Source organism: Panicum hallii, chromosome 7 (genome assembly GCF_002211085.1).
Source record: "Panicum hallii strain FIL2 chromosome 7, PHallii_v3.1, whole genome shotgun sequence".
Classification (NCBI taxonomy): domain Eukaryota; kingdom Viridiplantae; phylum Streptophyta; class Magnoliopsida; order Poales; family Poaceae; genus Panicum; species Panicum hallii.
In genome coordinates, this window is record NC_038048.1 from 31,787,898 (window position 1) to 31,801,699 (window position 13,802).

The 13,802-nt window shown below is 46.2% G+C and overlaps 3 protein-coding genes across 16 annotated transcripts; 2 read left to right on the forward strand and 1 right to left on the reverse strand.

The window, feature by feature from the left end:
* The first annotated feature begins 859 nt into the window (after positions 1-859).
* Positions 860-5,057, forward strand: LOC112901530 (ankyrin repeat and SAM domain-containing protein 6-like). The gene is made up of 6 exons (XM_025970463.1): positions 860-1,131; positions 2,435-2,499; positions 2,582-2,853; positions 4,122-4,196; positions 4,283-4,345; positions 4,720-5,057. Exons 1-6 carry the CDS (start codon positions 1,016-1,018, stop codon positions 4,762-4,764), a joined length of 636 nt encoding a protein of 211 aa, XP_025826248.1. The 5' UTR covers positions 860-1,015; the 3' UTR covers positions 4,765-5,057.
* A 938-nt stretch (positions 5,058-5,995) lies between these two features.
* LOC112900641 (UDP-glycosyltransferase 92A1-like) lies at positions 5,996-7,420 on the forward strand. Its single transcript, XM_025969478.1, has one exon. It carries the CDS (start codon positions 5,996-5,998, stop codon positions 7,418-7,420), a length of 1,425 nt encoding a protein of 474 aa, XP_025825263.1.
* A 2,063-nt stretch (positions 7,421-9,483) lies between these two features.
* Positions 9,484-12,274, reverse strand: LOC112900983. Of its 14 annotated transcripts, none has more exons than XR_003230224.1 (3): positions 11,724-12,274; positions 10,379-10,500; positions 9,484-10,267 (listed from the first exon to the last, which is right to left on the reverse strand). XR_003230224.1 is itself a non-coding variant. In XM_025969782.1 (3 exons), the coding sequence occupies exons 1-3, from the start codon at positions 11,968-11,970 to the stop codon at positions 9,604-9,606; spliced, it is 423 nt and encodes a 140-aa protein (XP_025825567.1). In that variant the 5' UTR covers positions 11,971-12,274; the 3' UTR covers positions 9,484-9,603. The 14 variants fall into 14 exon arrangements, 2 of the variants coding, with proteins under 2 accessions (XP_025825567.1, XP_025825568.1); XR_003230220.1 differs by having other exon boundaries at positions 9,484-9,679; positions 10,401-10,500; positions 10,655-12,274; XR_003230218.1 differs by adding an exon at positions 10,655-10,724 and having other exon boundaries at positions 9,484-10,500; positions 11,724-12,273.
* Between the last annotated feature and the right edge of the window lie 1,528 nt (positions 12,275-13,802).

Genomic DNA, 13,802 nt, shown 5'->3' on the forward strand with positions numbered 1-13,802 from the left:
AGAACGTTCCAGGCAAGTTAAAGGGCTGCATTGTGGATGTTAAGGTGGATCACTACTGCCAGCTGGGTTTCAAAAAAATATTAAATAATAATTTTACTGGTCTTTGTTTGCCCTAAGAGTGCAAGAGTAATCCATCCAAAAAAAAGTTTGCTTTTTTGGGAAAAATTATCAACGCGGATGCTCCTGAAAATAACATCTCAAATAAATATTTGTGTATATGTTGTCTTGTGTAGGATGACTGACCATTGACCAACGAACAAGCTAAAGTTGTTTATTTATGTTATGTATAGTTTAGTTTTCACATGCAGAGCACAGGCTCTTGTTAAGTACTGGATTTGAAAAATAAATAAAGCACTAAAGAAAGTATGAATGGAGGGTAATTAAAAGTAGCTGGTTTCTTTCTTTCACATCATATATAGTTCATCCATATCCAAAAGCATCATATATTTTTTTAAGTTTACCATAAGTCAAACTAGCCTAAATTACAAACAAACACTGTTATATACATTATGAATATATTTTCAGATTTTACATCTTCGATGACTAATTTTGCATGTTCTATGATTCTATGATACATACAATTCTCTATTATATATACAATTCTAGTAACTTATTCTTATCTAATAACGCACGGACATACTGCCAGTACAATACAAATATCGCATTTAATTACTATATTTTTTGATGACTCTCTTTTTCCTTACGGTATCTTTACACTATTGGAGTTTGAATACGACCTATACACATTATTGTAAAATAATATTTTTATATACTAACATACCCGCGAAAAAACCACCGAAAATTCGTGCGGTAGTATTACAATTTGCTCCAGACAGGTGGGCCCACGACAAACACATCTCCTCCCTTCCCCACTTCGCCCTTCTGCCTTCTGCCTTCTCCCGTCTCCCGTCTCCACTGCTCCACCCCCGTGCGGCCGTGCCGGCACGAAACCCTAGTTCTTAGACCTGTGCCACTGTCCACCTCCCCTCCTAGAGAGAGAGAGAGAGAGAGAGAGATGTACTCGGACCAGATCTCCACCGGCCGCAAGCGTTCTATCCACGAGCGCCTCGACGGCGACCTCCCCGCCGGCGCGGGCTCCGGCGGCCGTGCCCGCCACATGGCATCCAAGAGGTCAGTACAAGGCGCAGCGCCGTTCCTAATCCTTGCTCCGCTCCTGTCACGCTACGGTCCCCACTTCCCTGATCGCGTTGGTAGCGGGCGTCTCCAGATTGGGAATCTGCCCTATCCCGGGCTTCTCCGTGTGCTTGAGAATTGCAGAGATTAGGTTAGGGCGCGGGTTTTGGCTATTCTGTTCTGAAGAAGGTGACGCCTTTAGCTTGGATGCTTTGTTCGAATCTTCCATGTGTGCTCGTGCTACGTCCATAGGTTATGTTCGGATTAAGTTGGTGGTGTGGATTTGAGTGGTTCATAATTTGTGCTGTTAGCTAAGTTGAACAAAGGGAACTCTTTATTGTTGCAGTGACACCTTGATGATGATATGTTCGCGCCGCAGCTGTCATGTTTAGCTAGTTCATTGCTGATGTTCAAAATGAGAATTAGCGATTTTCCTTTCGAAGCTACTTTGAGCATGGGCTTCCATGTACCTGAGGATTTGTGGATCCCTAACGATACCATGGATTCATGATGGTACGGAGCCACATTGGTTCCTGTTTGTTAGTTATCAGTGGCTGACAGAACTGCCTTTTTTTTTTCGGTTCAGTCATTTACTTTTACATTATGGCACGTCTGTGAACATTGTCATTTAGTGTGTATTTTCGGAGCTGCAGACCTAAACAATTATTCCATGCTGACTAGTGAAAATTTTGGGAAGGAAGTGTTTCATACATGTAGCAGTGAATTATGGGGTTATGTAAACTGTTTAAGAATCAACCACTTATGCTTTTTATGCCTTCTGTTTTTGGTAGGATATGTTTTTCCTTCTCAAAAAGAATCCTTGAAATTTAATATGGCTGTACCATGAGCAATTTGTTGATTCATTTTTTTTCCTCACTTGCTGATCTGTTCATACTGCCATACTGGTACATCTGGCATTAGTTATGGACGTGTTTAAGGCTCATATAAATGGTCTCAGAATAAATATTGGACTATCAGCATTCTCACTTGCTGATGTCTGGGTGGGGAGCAGTTAACTGGGGATTACTAAGTTGTTTGCATCTAATCTTGATCAATCTTTATTTCCTCCATTTTTCATTCAAACTATCAACAAATTCCAGCATGGTTCTAATAGACCAAAATCAGTTCAGAATGGTTCTTTCACCTGAGCTAAGCTCCTTTTACACCAACAAGGGTTATGTCCAGGATTTTAAAACGTAATTGGGACACAATCTTATTTTGTGTTGTTCCTTTGTGCCCACTATATTTAATTGTCTATGTACTGACCTCTACGATCCCTATAAATTTGTTTGCTCTGTAGGCAGCGGCAGATAGACGAAAAATGGAAGCATGATCTGTATCGGGAAGATGATGAACCAGCTTCAAGTATCTTTTTTTGTCATTATATGGCAATCTATTTTATACATAGTTCCCATTTAACAAATCCCTATATGTGCTTTGTCTTAAGGATCAATTGGTCCAAGGGATTTACGATTGAAGCTTCAGATGAGAAGTTCTGAACTAGGCTTTACCAGTGCAAAGAGTTCTGGTGTGCGTGATCTACGCGAGAAGCTGTCTGGAACAATGCACCCGCAACCATCGAATGCTGACCCCCCAAAGCCAAAGCCAGTATCAGAAGTTGTCAAAATTTCAAGGCGTGAAGCAGCTGATGAAATGCCTGCGCGCCAAAGTAAGAAAGCATCAAAACAGCCTTCAGCGAAGAAGACATCTCAACCAAAGGTATGTATGCATACTAACAATATTTGCCATAGATCCATAGTATATAATTTCGATCTTTTCTGCTCTCCACACGCTCTGAATTTCATTTCTTGGCCAAAAGCTGGAAGATATGTATTGCTGTCATTATTCATTTACCAAAGTCCAGCACTAATGTTTGGACCCTTTGGACTATGCTGTAATGTGGTACTATTTTTTGGGTTGTGCTTGCTACATTCTACTACTACTACATATAAAAGAACAGTAACATCTGGTGCATTTACCCCTTATTTTTTTGGTTTCCCTCCAATCCTTTTGCAATGAACTTATGCGTCCCTCCTATCCTCTTGCAACGAATTATGAAATTCAAAGAGTCCACTAGTCATTGCCATTTTGAGCATATGTATCTTTTCTAGTTGGAAACATGAACTTTGGTACCAGAAGGAAAAGATTTGTTTTATGGAGAGCATTAAAATGTTGAACTTTTGTGTATATCATTTTATCTTTACCAATTTTAGAGATAGCTATTGTTTTACTGTTTTAGATGCTTTTAAGGAAGTGGTGAGCATTATTTACACCTTTTTGTTTTTCCTACAATCTTCATTTGTAAATATGAGATTCATAAATGCATCATCGATCAAAGGGTTGTGCTAGGTTTATAAATTGAGAATTTGTAACAAGGACAGTTCAAATGGTTTGTGTAATGCTTCTGTCCTATTAATTGATTATAACTAACTGAGTGTTGCTATCATGGTATTCTGATTAGTTGCTTTGGAGTACAGGTTATGTACCACTATGGACCGATTTGAAATTGTTCAACCTTTGCTTCCACATAGTGTAGAATTAATTAACTGTTCTTATAAACTTAGCGCTAAGGAATTAGCTATGGATAGGAGCGTTTGGAGATTAGCAATTAACGTACCTGAACCGTGACCTTTGTTACTTTGTTTAACCCCTAACTCTTCCTTTGGCTTGTGCCCTTTTTGTGTTTCTTATTCTTGTTTTCTGTGGGTTTCATCTCTAGCCTACCCCAACTTGCTTGGGGCAAAAGACTAAGTTGTTGTTGTTGTTGTTGTTGTATAAACTTAGCGCGCTATGTCTTGGATAGTTGGATTTCGGTTTGGAGTTTCCTTGATGTGGAGCAGTTGAGACTGTACATGATACTACACAGTAGCTGAATTTCAGTATTTGGAGAATGTGCTGCATTCTGCAGGATAACTGTGCACTATTTTTTCAGTGTTGTGCTTTACATTCAGCTCCGACATCTTTTTTTTTTTGGGACTTCATTGCAGGCTGAAAGTCCACTCGACAGTTTCCTGAGTTCACTTGGACTTGAGAAGTATTCAATTACCTTCCAGGCAGAGGAGGTATGACTAAATTTCTGAACTGCCAAAACTTTTCACATTCTCTTTGATGTTTTCTTCTTGGGTTAATATTTGTTCTATCATACAAGGTTGACATGGCAGCCCTTAGGCATATGACTGACAGTGATCTGAAGGCTTTGGGCATTCCAATGGTAAGCACTTTACATTGATCTGTGCTTTCTGTATATGAGTTTGCTTGCTTTATCGGTGAATTATTGGCTCCTCATTTTCCAAATTTAAAGAGTAATGCCAGTCTTTCATCCTAAATAAGAGTAGCTAGGATATGTGAGTGGGGACCATTTTTGCTGATTAATCATATCACCTCGCACATACGCATAAGCTTTGCTGTTTTATTTGGGGAAATGTGTGTTGGCCTATACTGAAGTTATTGGAACCTGCTGTCCATTTTGCATTTATCTGATAACTAATTAACAAAAAACCCCACCGTTAGCAAACCATCAGTTAGTTCTGTTCCATACATCGCCGCAATAATTTTGAGCTGAAGAATTTGAACTCATGTGTTCAGGGTCCTCGGAAGAAGATTATCCTCGCCTTGGAATCCAGAGCATAGGACTCTGGCAAAGGAGCAAATGTAGAAAGGTGGTGGAGATTTGCTAGGCATGCTCGTGTGCAAGTTTGACAAACCTTTGTATGGGTCTTGGAAAGGGTACAACGCATGTCCTGTCCTGTTGAGCATGCTCAGCCAAGTTAGGATGTTAGAAGGAAGGCCATGTCGCCAATGATGTAGCTTATTGGTCACCTGTTAATTAAACGGCGCCATATACATGCAACGAGGCTGTTCGGTTGGTCTTGGAGTGCTGTATTATATGACTGCGTTATGAATTCTTCCATGGGGGTATATCTGAAATTAGGTTGGTTTGGGCCTTTGGGGCTATGCTTTTACAATGCTGCTATGATTTGGTAGAATTCCGCAGCTTTGGTTTGATCCAGAGTAGTTAGAATTAAAAGTCTGTTGGGGGAGAATAAGATGATCAAGACGTGTGCGGCTGGGGCCACACGTCTGTGACCTAACTGCACTCTGCAGATGATCCTTTTCCGATGTTGCCAAGCGATGAAAGAATGTAGGCAAATCAAAATTCACATACGGATGTTTTTTTCTCTCCCCTTTTGGAACGGACTCTGCAGAGGTGCTCATTAGCGCCCACTTTTTTTGTTTCCCGGTGTACCAGAGCTGTCGACCTTTGGCGTTAGGGCTCAAAATTGACGCTCAGGCATGATCAAACTGAGCTGAACAAAATACCCATTCCCGTAACGAGCAGGGAGGGAAGTGGTCTTTTCGTTGGCTGCGGGTCCCGCTCTACACATTCTAAAGAATCATGCTAAAGCGAAACCGATGTTTACGGACTCCGTTCGAGACTAAAGTAGGGTTGTCTTGTGCATCGCGTTCGCACAAGCCACTACAATGCAGGAATGCTGCCAGTCTTGTTCTGCTGGCATTAATGCTCTCTCTACTTTATTGATGCAAGGCATATTTAATAGTTTGTTGGTAATTCCGGCAGTGCCCTACTCTCTGGAATTACCAATTTCCATGCATCCTGCATAAGCTGCAGACTGATCAATTGCAAAACACGTTTAACTCGAGAATTGGTTTTCCGACTCTTTCTCTTTCAGTCCCTAAAATGAAGAGGTAAAACGTGCACGTGAATTGTTTTTGTTTTCCACTCGGAGTCGGATGCTAAACACGTCGACGTGCACAAAAGCAAACGAGCTCGGCCCTTGGTTGATATAGAGAAGAAGAGCTAAACAAAGCCGGCTAGGCGATCACAAGCCCTCGCCTCGCCATGGCGGCCGCCGCGCGCCGCGCGCACGTCGTCCTGTTCCCGTTCATGGCGGAGGGCCACCTCGCGCCGTTCCGCTGCCTGGCGGAGCTGGCCCGCCGCGCGCGCCCCGGCGCCCGCGTCACCGTGGTCGTCACCCCCGGGACGGCCGGGCCCCTCCGCGCCAGCCTCGCCGCGGACGGCCTCGGCGGCGACGTCGGGGTCCACGCGCTGCCGTTCGACCCGGCCGGCCACGGCCTCCCCGCCGGCGCCGGCATCGCCTCCCACCAGCTCATCACCCTCTTCGCCGCCTCCGAGTCCCTCCGCCCGGCGTTCCGGAACCTCGTCGCGGGGCTCAGGGCCGCCGACCCCGGCGCCGACGTCCACGTCATGGCGGACATGTTCCTGGGCTGGACGCTGGACGTCGCCCGCGAGGCCGGCGCGTCGCACTCCGCCGTGCTCACCACCGGCGGCTACGGCGCCGCGGTCTACTTCTCGCTCTGGAACAGCGTGCCGCTCCCGGCGGACGACGCGTTCCCGCTGCCGCCGTTCCCGGACGTCACCGTCTGCCGCTCCCAGCTCACCGACCACCTCGCCGCGGCCGACGGGAAGGACGCCTGGTCCACCTTCGTGAGCAAGCAGATCGCCGCCTTCGCCCACACGGACGCGCTGCTCGTCAACACGACGGAGAACCTCGACCCCAAGGGGCTAGCGATGCTCCGGCAACTCTTCGACGTCCCGATATACCCAGTTGGCCCGCTGCTCCGCGTCACGCCGCCGGCGCCGGCGCTGGGAGCGAAGAACCGCGGCGCCATCTTGGGCTGGCTCGACAAGCAGCCTCCGTGCTCCGTGCTGTACGTATCGTTCGGGTCGCAGTACACGATCAGCGCGTCACAGATGATGGAGCTGGCAGTGGGGCTCGAGCGGAGCGCGCACCGGTTCGTGTGGGTGGTCCGGCCGCCGGCGGGGTCCGACGTCGACGGCGAGTTCCGGCCGGAGTGGCTGCCGGAGGGCTTCAGGGAGAGGGCGGAGGCGGGCGGGCGGGGGCTGGTGGCGCGGTGCTGGGCGCCGCAGGTGGAGATCCTGGCGCACGCGGCGGCGGGCGCGTTCCTGACGCACTGCGGGTGGAACTCGGTGCAGGAGAGCCTCGGCAGCGGCGTGCCGCTGCTCGGGTGGCCGCTCTCGGCGGAGCAGTTCTACAACGCCAAGGTGCTGGCGGAGGAGATGGGGGTGTGCGTGGAGGTGGCGCGCGGGACGCGCGCCGCGCTGAGCGGGGAGAAGCTGGCTGCCGCGGTGGAGGCGGTGCTCGGCGACACCGCGGAGCGCGCCGGGATGAGGCGGAGGGCGGCGGAGATGAGGGAGGTGATCGCGGCGGCGAGGGAGAGCGGAGGCGAAGGGTCGTCACTGAAAGTGATGGAGAGGTTCTTCGCCGACGTCGTGCATTGCTGATGCGATGAAGACTTCCGTCGCAGTTTCTTTTCGTTAGAAAACTCGTTCACAACGTATGGAGTTAATGTAAATTTCTAGTTGCTAATATACTACAAAGTCTTTTGTAATATATAGCATATTTGATTTTTTTTTCCTTTTCAACTTTTGAATTATGTTGAATTTTGTATCGAAATTTGATAGACGATATCATGTCAACAATCCCCATCTTTAATACAACCTATAATTTATAATATAAAATACTGTCAAACCTATTAGTTCAAGGACTAATAAGAATGGAACCTAGAACACTGTAGTATCAAGTAGCAACGAAGGGTGTTTTCCTTTGGTGGAAATGGTAATGAATGTGTTGAAATAAAGCATATTTTCTCCTCTATTTATTTCTTTGGACGAAAGTATATCGTCAAAGTCTTGGACTGGAACTCCAGTGCTCCACGCCTGAGCCCAATTGGACATCAGGACATGGTACCCCCTTGATTACCACTTTTTATTCGCGAGTTTCCTTGACTACCATCTTTGTATTTTTCTTACGAAACACAGTACAGACACAGACGTTTACGTACACGTATGCATAATCACCCCGATAAATACGCATGTGAACTCACCTCTGTGAAAGTATTCGGCAGGGAAGAGTTTTGCCATCTTTCTAAATCCCTATATTTGAGGTTTGGGGCTATGATCAGAAACTCTGTTTTATTTTGAACTTCCTTTTAGCCCTATAGATTGTTGGCCCAACAACGGGCCTAATCTTAGCCTTTGGGCCCAGACGGGATCCCCAGGAAGGTTCACGAGAGCAACAAACAAAACCCTAGCCACCCCACGTCTTCATATAAGCCCACCAGCGCCGCAACTCGCCTGCCCTCCTCTCCGTTTGCCAACCCCAGCAGTCGCAGGTGGTCGGCGGAGAGCCCCCCCGCCGCCGCCGCCGCCGCCGGTCTGGAGCCGTTGTTCTGTTTCGTGCACCTCTTGGATTTCGTCCCCTTTTCTTTTGCTTCTGTGTTTTTTCGTTCTCCCTGCTGCGTTGAGCTTGAGCCGCTGGTGGTTGGCGTTTTTGCTGGGTCAGCGGCGCGGAGCCTGAGCTTGCGAGCATGGCCGAGCGCCTCCTGAGGCCAGCCACACGGATCTCCGGAGTCGATCATCTGACCGAGCGTCTCCTTGCCTTCCACGGATTCGCTCTTGTCAAGATCTGATACATTCCCCAATTCACTTTCGCCGCCGCGGAAATTCCCAGCGAAGAAGCTCGTTTTTCTCTTGGCTTTTCTTTCTGGTTGGTGCGGTCTGAGCTGGTGATGTGGCGCCGGGGACGGCTCCGGTTCCCCGGCCGCCTCCCATACCCAGCGACACCGACGGAGCTCGCCGCTTCCGGGCAGCCATCGTCCACAGCCACGGGCGGTCTCGGCCCCCCGATTCGGGCCCGCCCATGCCCCGGCTGCTACATGCCCAATCGATCGACGAGCTCGTTCACGTGATCAGATTGGTTGCCCTAGCACGCCTTGAGCTGTTGTCCTCTCTCGATTCGAAGGGAAATCTGGGTTATTCTTTTGGGGATTTGGGGGAGATTGATTTCCTGCTTGCGGAATCGAACCCAACCCAGGTGTAAGTCAGGTGGCGGCGCGACACCCTACCCCTCCCGGGGAGGATGAGCCGCCACAGTTACACGCCTGGGAGACGGACCCCCCACCGTGGGGGTGCCCTTTCGTTACGCGCGCCGCGGCAGATCCCAATCGCGGCACGCGTACATCAGGGCTCCACATCTGGCGTAATTCCGCCTCGTCTTTCGAGTGGATTTGGTAACTCAACACGAATCGAAGTTTGCCCTGGAAATCGGAGACCCCGGATTGCTCGTCTCTGATCGAATCCAGCACCGCGAGTGCCGTCCTTCCTCGTAAGGATGTGGCTAACTTACGGCCGGCAGGCCGTAATCTATGCCTACCGTACGGCTACTCCTTTATTGGAAAGGAAAACCCTCCTGCGGGTCATCTTTCCTTTTCTGACAAAAAGCCAGCCGGCACCTGCTGTTTTACTTGCTTCCGGACATTCTATCTGGTAATTTAATTCAACAAATATAATAAAAAGCAACTTTTGGGGACATCGCAAGCAAAGCTTTGAAAAGCTGTAAGCAAATATGAATATATACAAAAGTATTTTTTGCCATCTAAATTCTAAACATTCACAAAAATAAGTCTTCAGTCATCATCCTCCATCACCAAATTTAAAAAGTGGTATCCCTCCATCAAGATTTGTGTGAGCTTGCTATAACACCTAAGCACCAAAGCACCAAACAAAAGAATTGAATCAGTACAAAAATGCTCAACTAGAATACAAAATGCTAGATTAAAAATGAATTTTTGCTTCTGAAATTGTTTAGTTGAGCAAAAATAGCAAAAAACTCACCAAAATATGAAAAAATGCTAACACATAACACATAATTATGAGAAAATGAACATGCAACAATATCAGTTTAAGAATAATCTGAAAAAAATCAAGTTGATGTGGAATTGCAAACCACCTAACAATATTTGCTTTCTCTTTTTTTTTTCAAATAGCTTCCAAGAAATAGATGATAAAGAACAGCACAGTAAGCACCAGCGATAGTAAATAACCAGCCAAAAAAAATAAATAGCTTGTATTCAACTCTCTGACAACTAATCCAATTAAAATGCTTAGAAGTTTATGCCAAAAATTGCCTACCTCTCTGACACAAAAAGCATTCGTGTATTCAACTCAAATAATTCTTCACCCCCACTTTTTACATGCAGGGTTGTCCTTGTACACACCATTTGCATCAATATCAATATCAATTGTCAACTCTACTTCCTCAAGCTACTGGTCTAGCTATCCAACTCTATACTGCAAAAATGCAAATCACAACGAGCAAGAAAAACATTGCTCTGGACTAGGCACATGAAACATTTCAGAGAATCATGCTTATGCCTAATTCAAAATGGTATATTGTTACACCTAGAGAAGACAAATCACCAACATGGGCATGCACTTCTTGCGGTCTTGGGAGCCCTCCAAATTCACCTCCAGTGAGAGCATTATAAACTGCCTGAATAAAGCATGGTGTCTCATGGTGGGCACTGTCAATGAAAATTCTTAAATCAGAACACAAACATTATAAACTAAAATGAATAGTTTGCTAGTTGATTTAGCTTATGTTGACTACAAGATAAAATATCTGGGCTCATCATGGCAAAAAATAGAACAAGAGGAACATAGCATGGAGGTGGGGACCTTAGCTAAAGTGAAGTTCTGATACAAGTAAATCCTCTGGATGGAGCCACATGATTAGTCCCTCTAAACACTAATTGCACAAAAATTAATACGAAGCGAATCAATTTGCCAGTGGATCAAAATCATATCCATAAAAAACAAAGCTTATCTTAGCCTAAACAACACAGGAAGCAACTGCTGCTATATCCAGGAATAATACTTTGCCTACTAAAATAAACTGAAGCACAATATACTTTGCCTAGCTAATAGCAGTACTTTGCCAGACTAAAAACACTACTTTGCCCATCTAAGAATAGAACATTGCTAACTGACAATAGTACTTTGCCTAACTGAGAATAGTACTTTGCTAACAAAGAATAACATTGTTCCTAAATGAGAATATTACTTCTAATTATCACATTTGCTCATGCATAGATCAGACATGAACAAAAAAAGGCCACTCTGAAACATTGTGTAAATGGGTGAAAACCAAATAATCCGAGGGGGCAAGTAGCTTACAGTTTACACTAATGACATGCCAAAAACATAGGTTGGAACCATATAGGATGATGCACATGCAAGATGTCATGCACTCTAATAAGAGTGAATGTCCAAAATATGAAGGAAAGTACACTGATTGCAATTTCTCCATCTTCGTATTGAGTATTGACGGAGCTTTCCACAGAATATACTTTTATAAGCATAGAAAGGTGATGTGCTTAGGTCCCCATAAACAACACCAAAGCTATAAGTAATGAATTCATGAAGTACTGCTTCCGCTGAAAACATGGCAGAACAGCTACCGTTACATACTATTTTTGCAGCAGAGCAGAAACAATGGTGCATACAATTGCAGTGCTCTAAAGTATCAAAAGTCATTCATTAATCATCATGAAACCCAAATATGCATCAGTGATCACTGATTCAAATCGTGAAAGCTGTTATGTTCCTGCTCCACTATCGTCATTGCAACAGAACCAAAATGCCCAATCCAAATATGTAGCGTAGGAAATTTAACAAGAGTCGAAACTAGCCTCTAGATTCAAACCCCGAGGAAGAATGAATAAGAGGAAAAAGGAGAGTGACTGACAGAGGGAGATCTTCCGTAGGCGGCGTGTAATCCCTGATGCCGGCGAGGATCGCGCATCAAATTCCCTAAATCTCACCCCGAAGGCAATCCCAATCGCAAAATCCACACACTGGTTGGGCTCCGTCTGATTCAGGCCCACCCCGACCAGCACCAACAACTGGCAAACGATAGCAGGAAGAACGGATTGAGAGGCGTCTCTTACCGGCAGGCGGAGGACGACGACGACGACGCGGGTCTTGACATCCATCGATTCGAGCGGCGGCGTGAGGCATGCGGCCAGTGGAGGCGCAACTAGCCTCCCCACCTCCGATCTATGGTTCCCACCGCGCGAAATCGCCGGATCCAGGAGCAATTAGGACGAATCGATTGCCGAAGGAACGGGAGGGGAGACTCCATTGGATCTGAGATCTGTGCTAGGAGAGAAGCTAACCCTAGAGAGTGCAGAAGGAGAAACGCGAAATGAACTGGCGCCGACCTCCACAGGAATGCCGACGACTAGTGGGTCCGGGAGGCCGATTCACCCCCACAGTGTGGTGAAGTGGGTGGCAGATGGAGCGGCCGTGCAGACGCACGGTTCTACGGCCGGCTTGTACAAAATCTTTACCAAATTTTAAACTTTATTTTTTGATTTTCTTAAAATCCGCGAATAAAAAATAATGTTTTACTCAAGCTGCTCCTGCCATTTTTTATAAGGACTCAGATTTATATTTCCCAAAGCACAAACAACGACGACTGGTATGAAGAACTAAAAGTGTTGCTATATATTTTCTCACTCCATTATCAATAATATTTTTTTATTTTAAGTAATCAATGCTATAATAGATTATTCAATAGATAGGAGATAGGGTGGTGGGAGGAATCCCAACACTTGAATAGGAGGAAGATGTGTTTTGACGATCATTAAAAATATTTTAGTATTGACGATAAAATTGGTAATATACTCGACCACCTTCTGCTACCAAAAAGATAATATACTTTCTGCTACCAAAAGATAATATTTTACTATTAGGGATTAGGGAGAGTAACGAGTAATCTGCTGGAGATGCTTACCCAGCTCCTAACAAATGCTCTAATATCATCGTATTAGAATTAGTTTTTCACATTCGCTTTTTAAGCAGACGCATCCTCGTATTTGCAACCGCGCTGAAAGCCTGAAATACGGTATCGGTTGCCTACCTAAGACCTGAACCAAGCAGCACCTTGAAAGTGATTTCCCTCGGTGTTCTGCATCCTTGCTATTCTTATGTTTCTCCTCTCCTGTGCTAACTAGCTTTTTCCAGTTTCAATCGCTTGGACTGGGCCCTTTTTGAAAACCGGCGACGAGAGGATCAGCGCGGCCCACTCTCCAGCGCTGGGACTGGCCCGCTACAGCAGGCCAACGTGTTCCCGTGGACAGGCGCAGGCCGGCCCGTAATTTCACGCTTACCAGCTGCCGGCCCACTCTCCACCGCTCTCCAGTCCCAGCGTGTTCGCTCTCGGTGTTCGCCGCCGCCGCCGCCGGCCTTCGCGCGGCCGCGCCCACCACTCACCTCGCCGCGCTCAGTTCTGCCGATGGCCAGTTGGCCACCGACGGTGGAGGAGCCTGTCGCAGCAGGCACAACTCTACCCGTGGATGTACCCAACCGGACAAACGAAGGCGCGGGGACCTGCAAAAATCCCTTTTCGTTTTTTCTTTTCTGAACGATCCGAAGTCAGGAAAGTAGGAGGACGGTGGAGTGCGTGGGCCAATCGTATCATGAGGGGATGAGGAAGCCAGCTGGATTCTGGGATCCACCATTTGCGACTCGCCGACCTCGGCGCTGGCACTGGCATTCCGGTAAGCTATATAAAGCCTTTATACTCTCTGGTCGCCCCTTTAATTTCTACTATATGATGATTGCTCAGAACTCTCTGTAATCTCACTCATAGCAAAGAAATTTATATCATTAGCCAATCCGAAACTGCTCGGTGCCAAGGATAACTGCTTTGGGCTCCTTGATTTGTTGCTAGTACTTTGCGCAGGTCCTTTTCGCTTTGGTTGGAATAAAATGAAGAAAGAAGTTGCTTTGGGACGAAATTGAAAGCAAACATGTATATGAA

What these genes read in the sequence shown, in the direction of transcription:
- LOC112901530 (XM_025970463.1), top strand. Translation starts at nt 1,016, where the DNA reads ATGTACTCGGACCAGATCTCCACCGGCCGCAAGCGTTCTATCCACGAG. An exon ending in CGCCACATGGCATCCAAGAG is followed by an intron (nt 1,132 to 2,434) that starts GTCAGTACAAGG and finishes TTTGCTCTGTAG; the next exon opens with GCAGCGGCAGATAGACGAAA. An exon ending in AGAAGACATCTCAACCAAAG is followed by an intron (nt 2,854 to 4,121) that starts GTATGTATGCAT and finishes ACTTCATTGCAG; the next exon opens with GCTGAAAGTCCACTCGACAG.
- LOC112900983 (XM_025969782.1), bottom strand. Translation starts at nt 11,970, where the DNA reads ATGGATGTCAAGACCCGCGTCGTCGTCGTCGTCCTCCGCCTGCCGGTA. An exon ending in CCTACGGAAGATCTCCCTCT is followed by an intron (nt 10,501 to 11,723) that starts GTCAGTCACTCT and finishes TTTCATTGACAG; the next exon opens with TGCCCACCATGAGACACCAT. An exon ending in CGCAAGAAGTGCATGCCCAT is followed by an intron (nt 9,680 to 10,400) that starts GTTGGTGATTTG and finishes TTTGGTGCTTAG; the next exon opens with GTGTTATAGCAAGCTCACAC.
- LOC112900641 (XM_025969478.1), top strand. Translation starts at nt 5,996, where the DNA reads ATGGCGGCCGCCGCGCGCCGCGCGCACGTCGTCCTGTTCCCGTTCATG.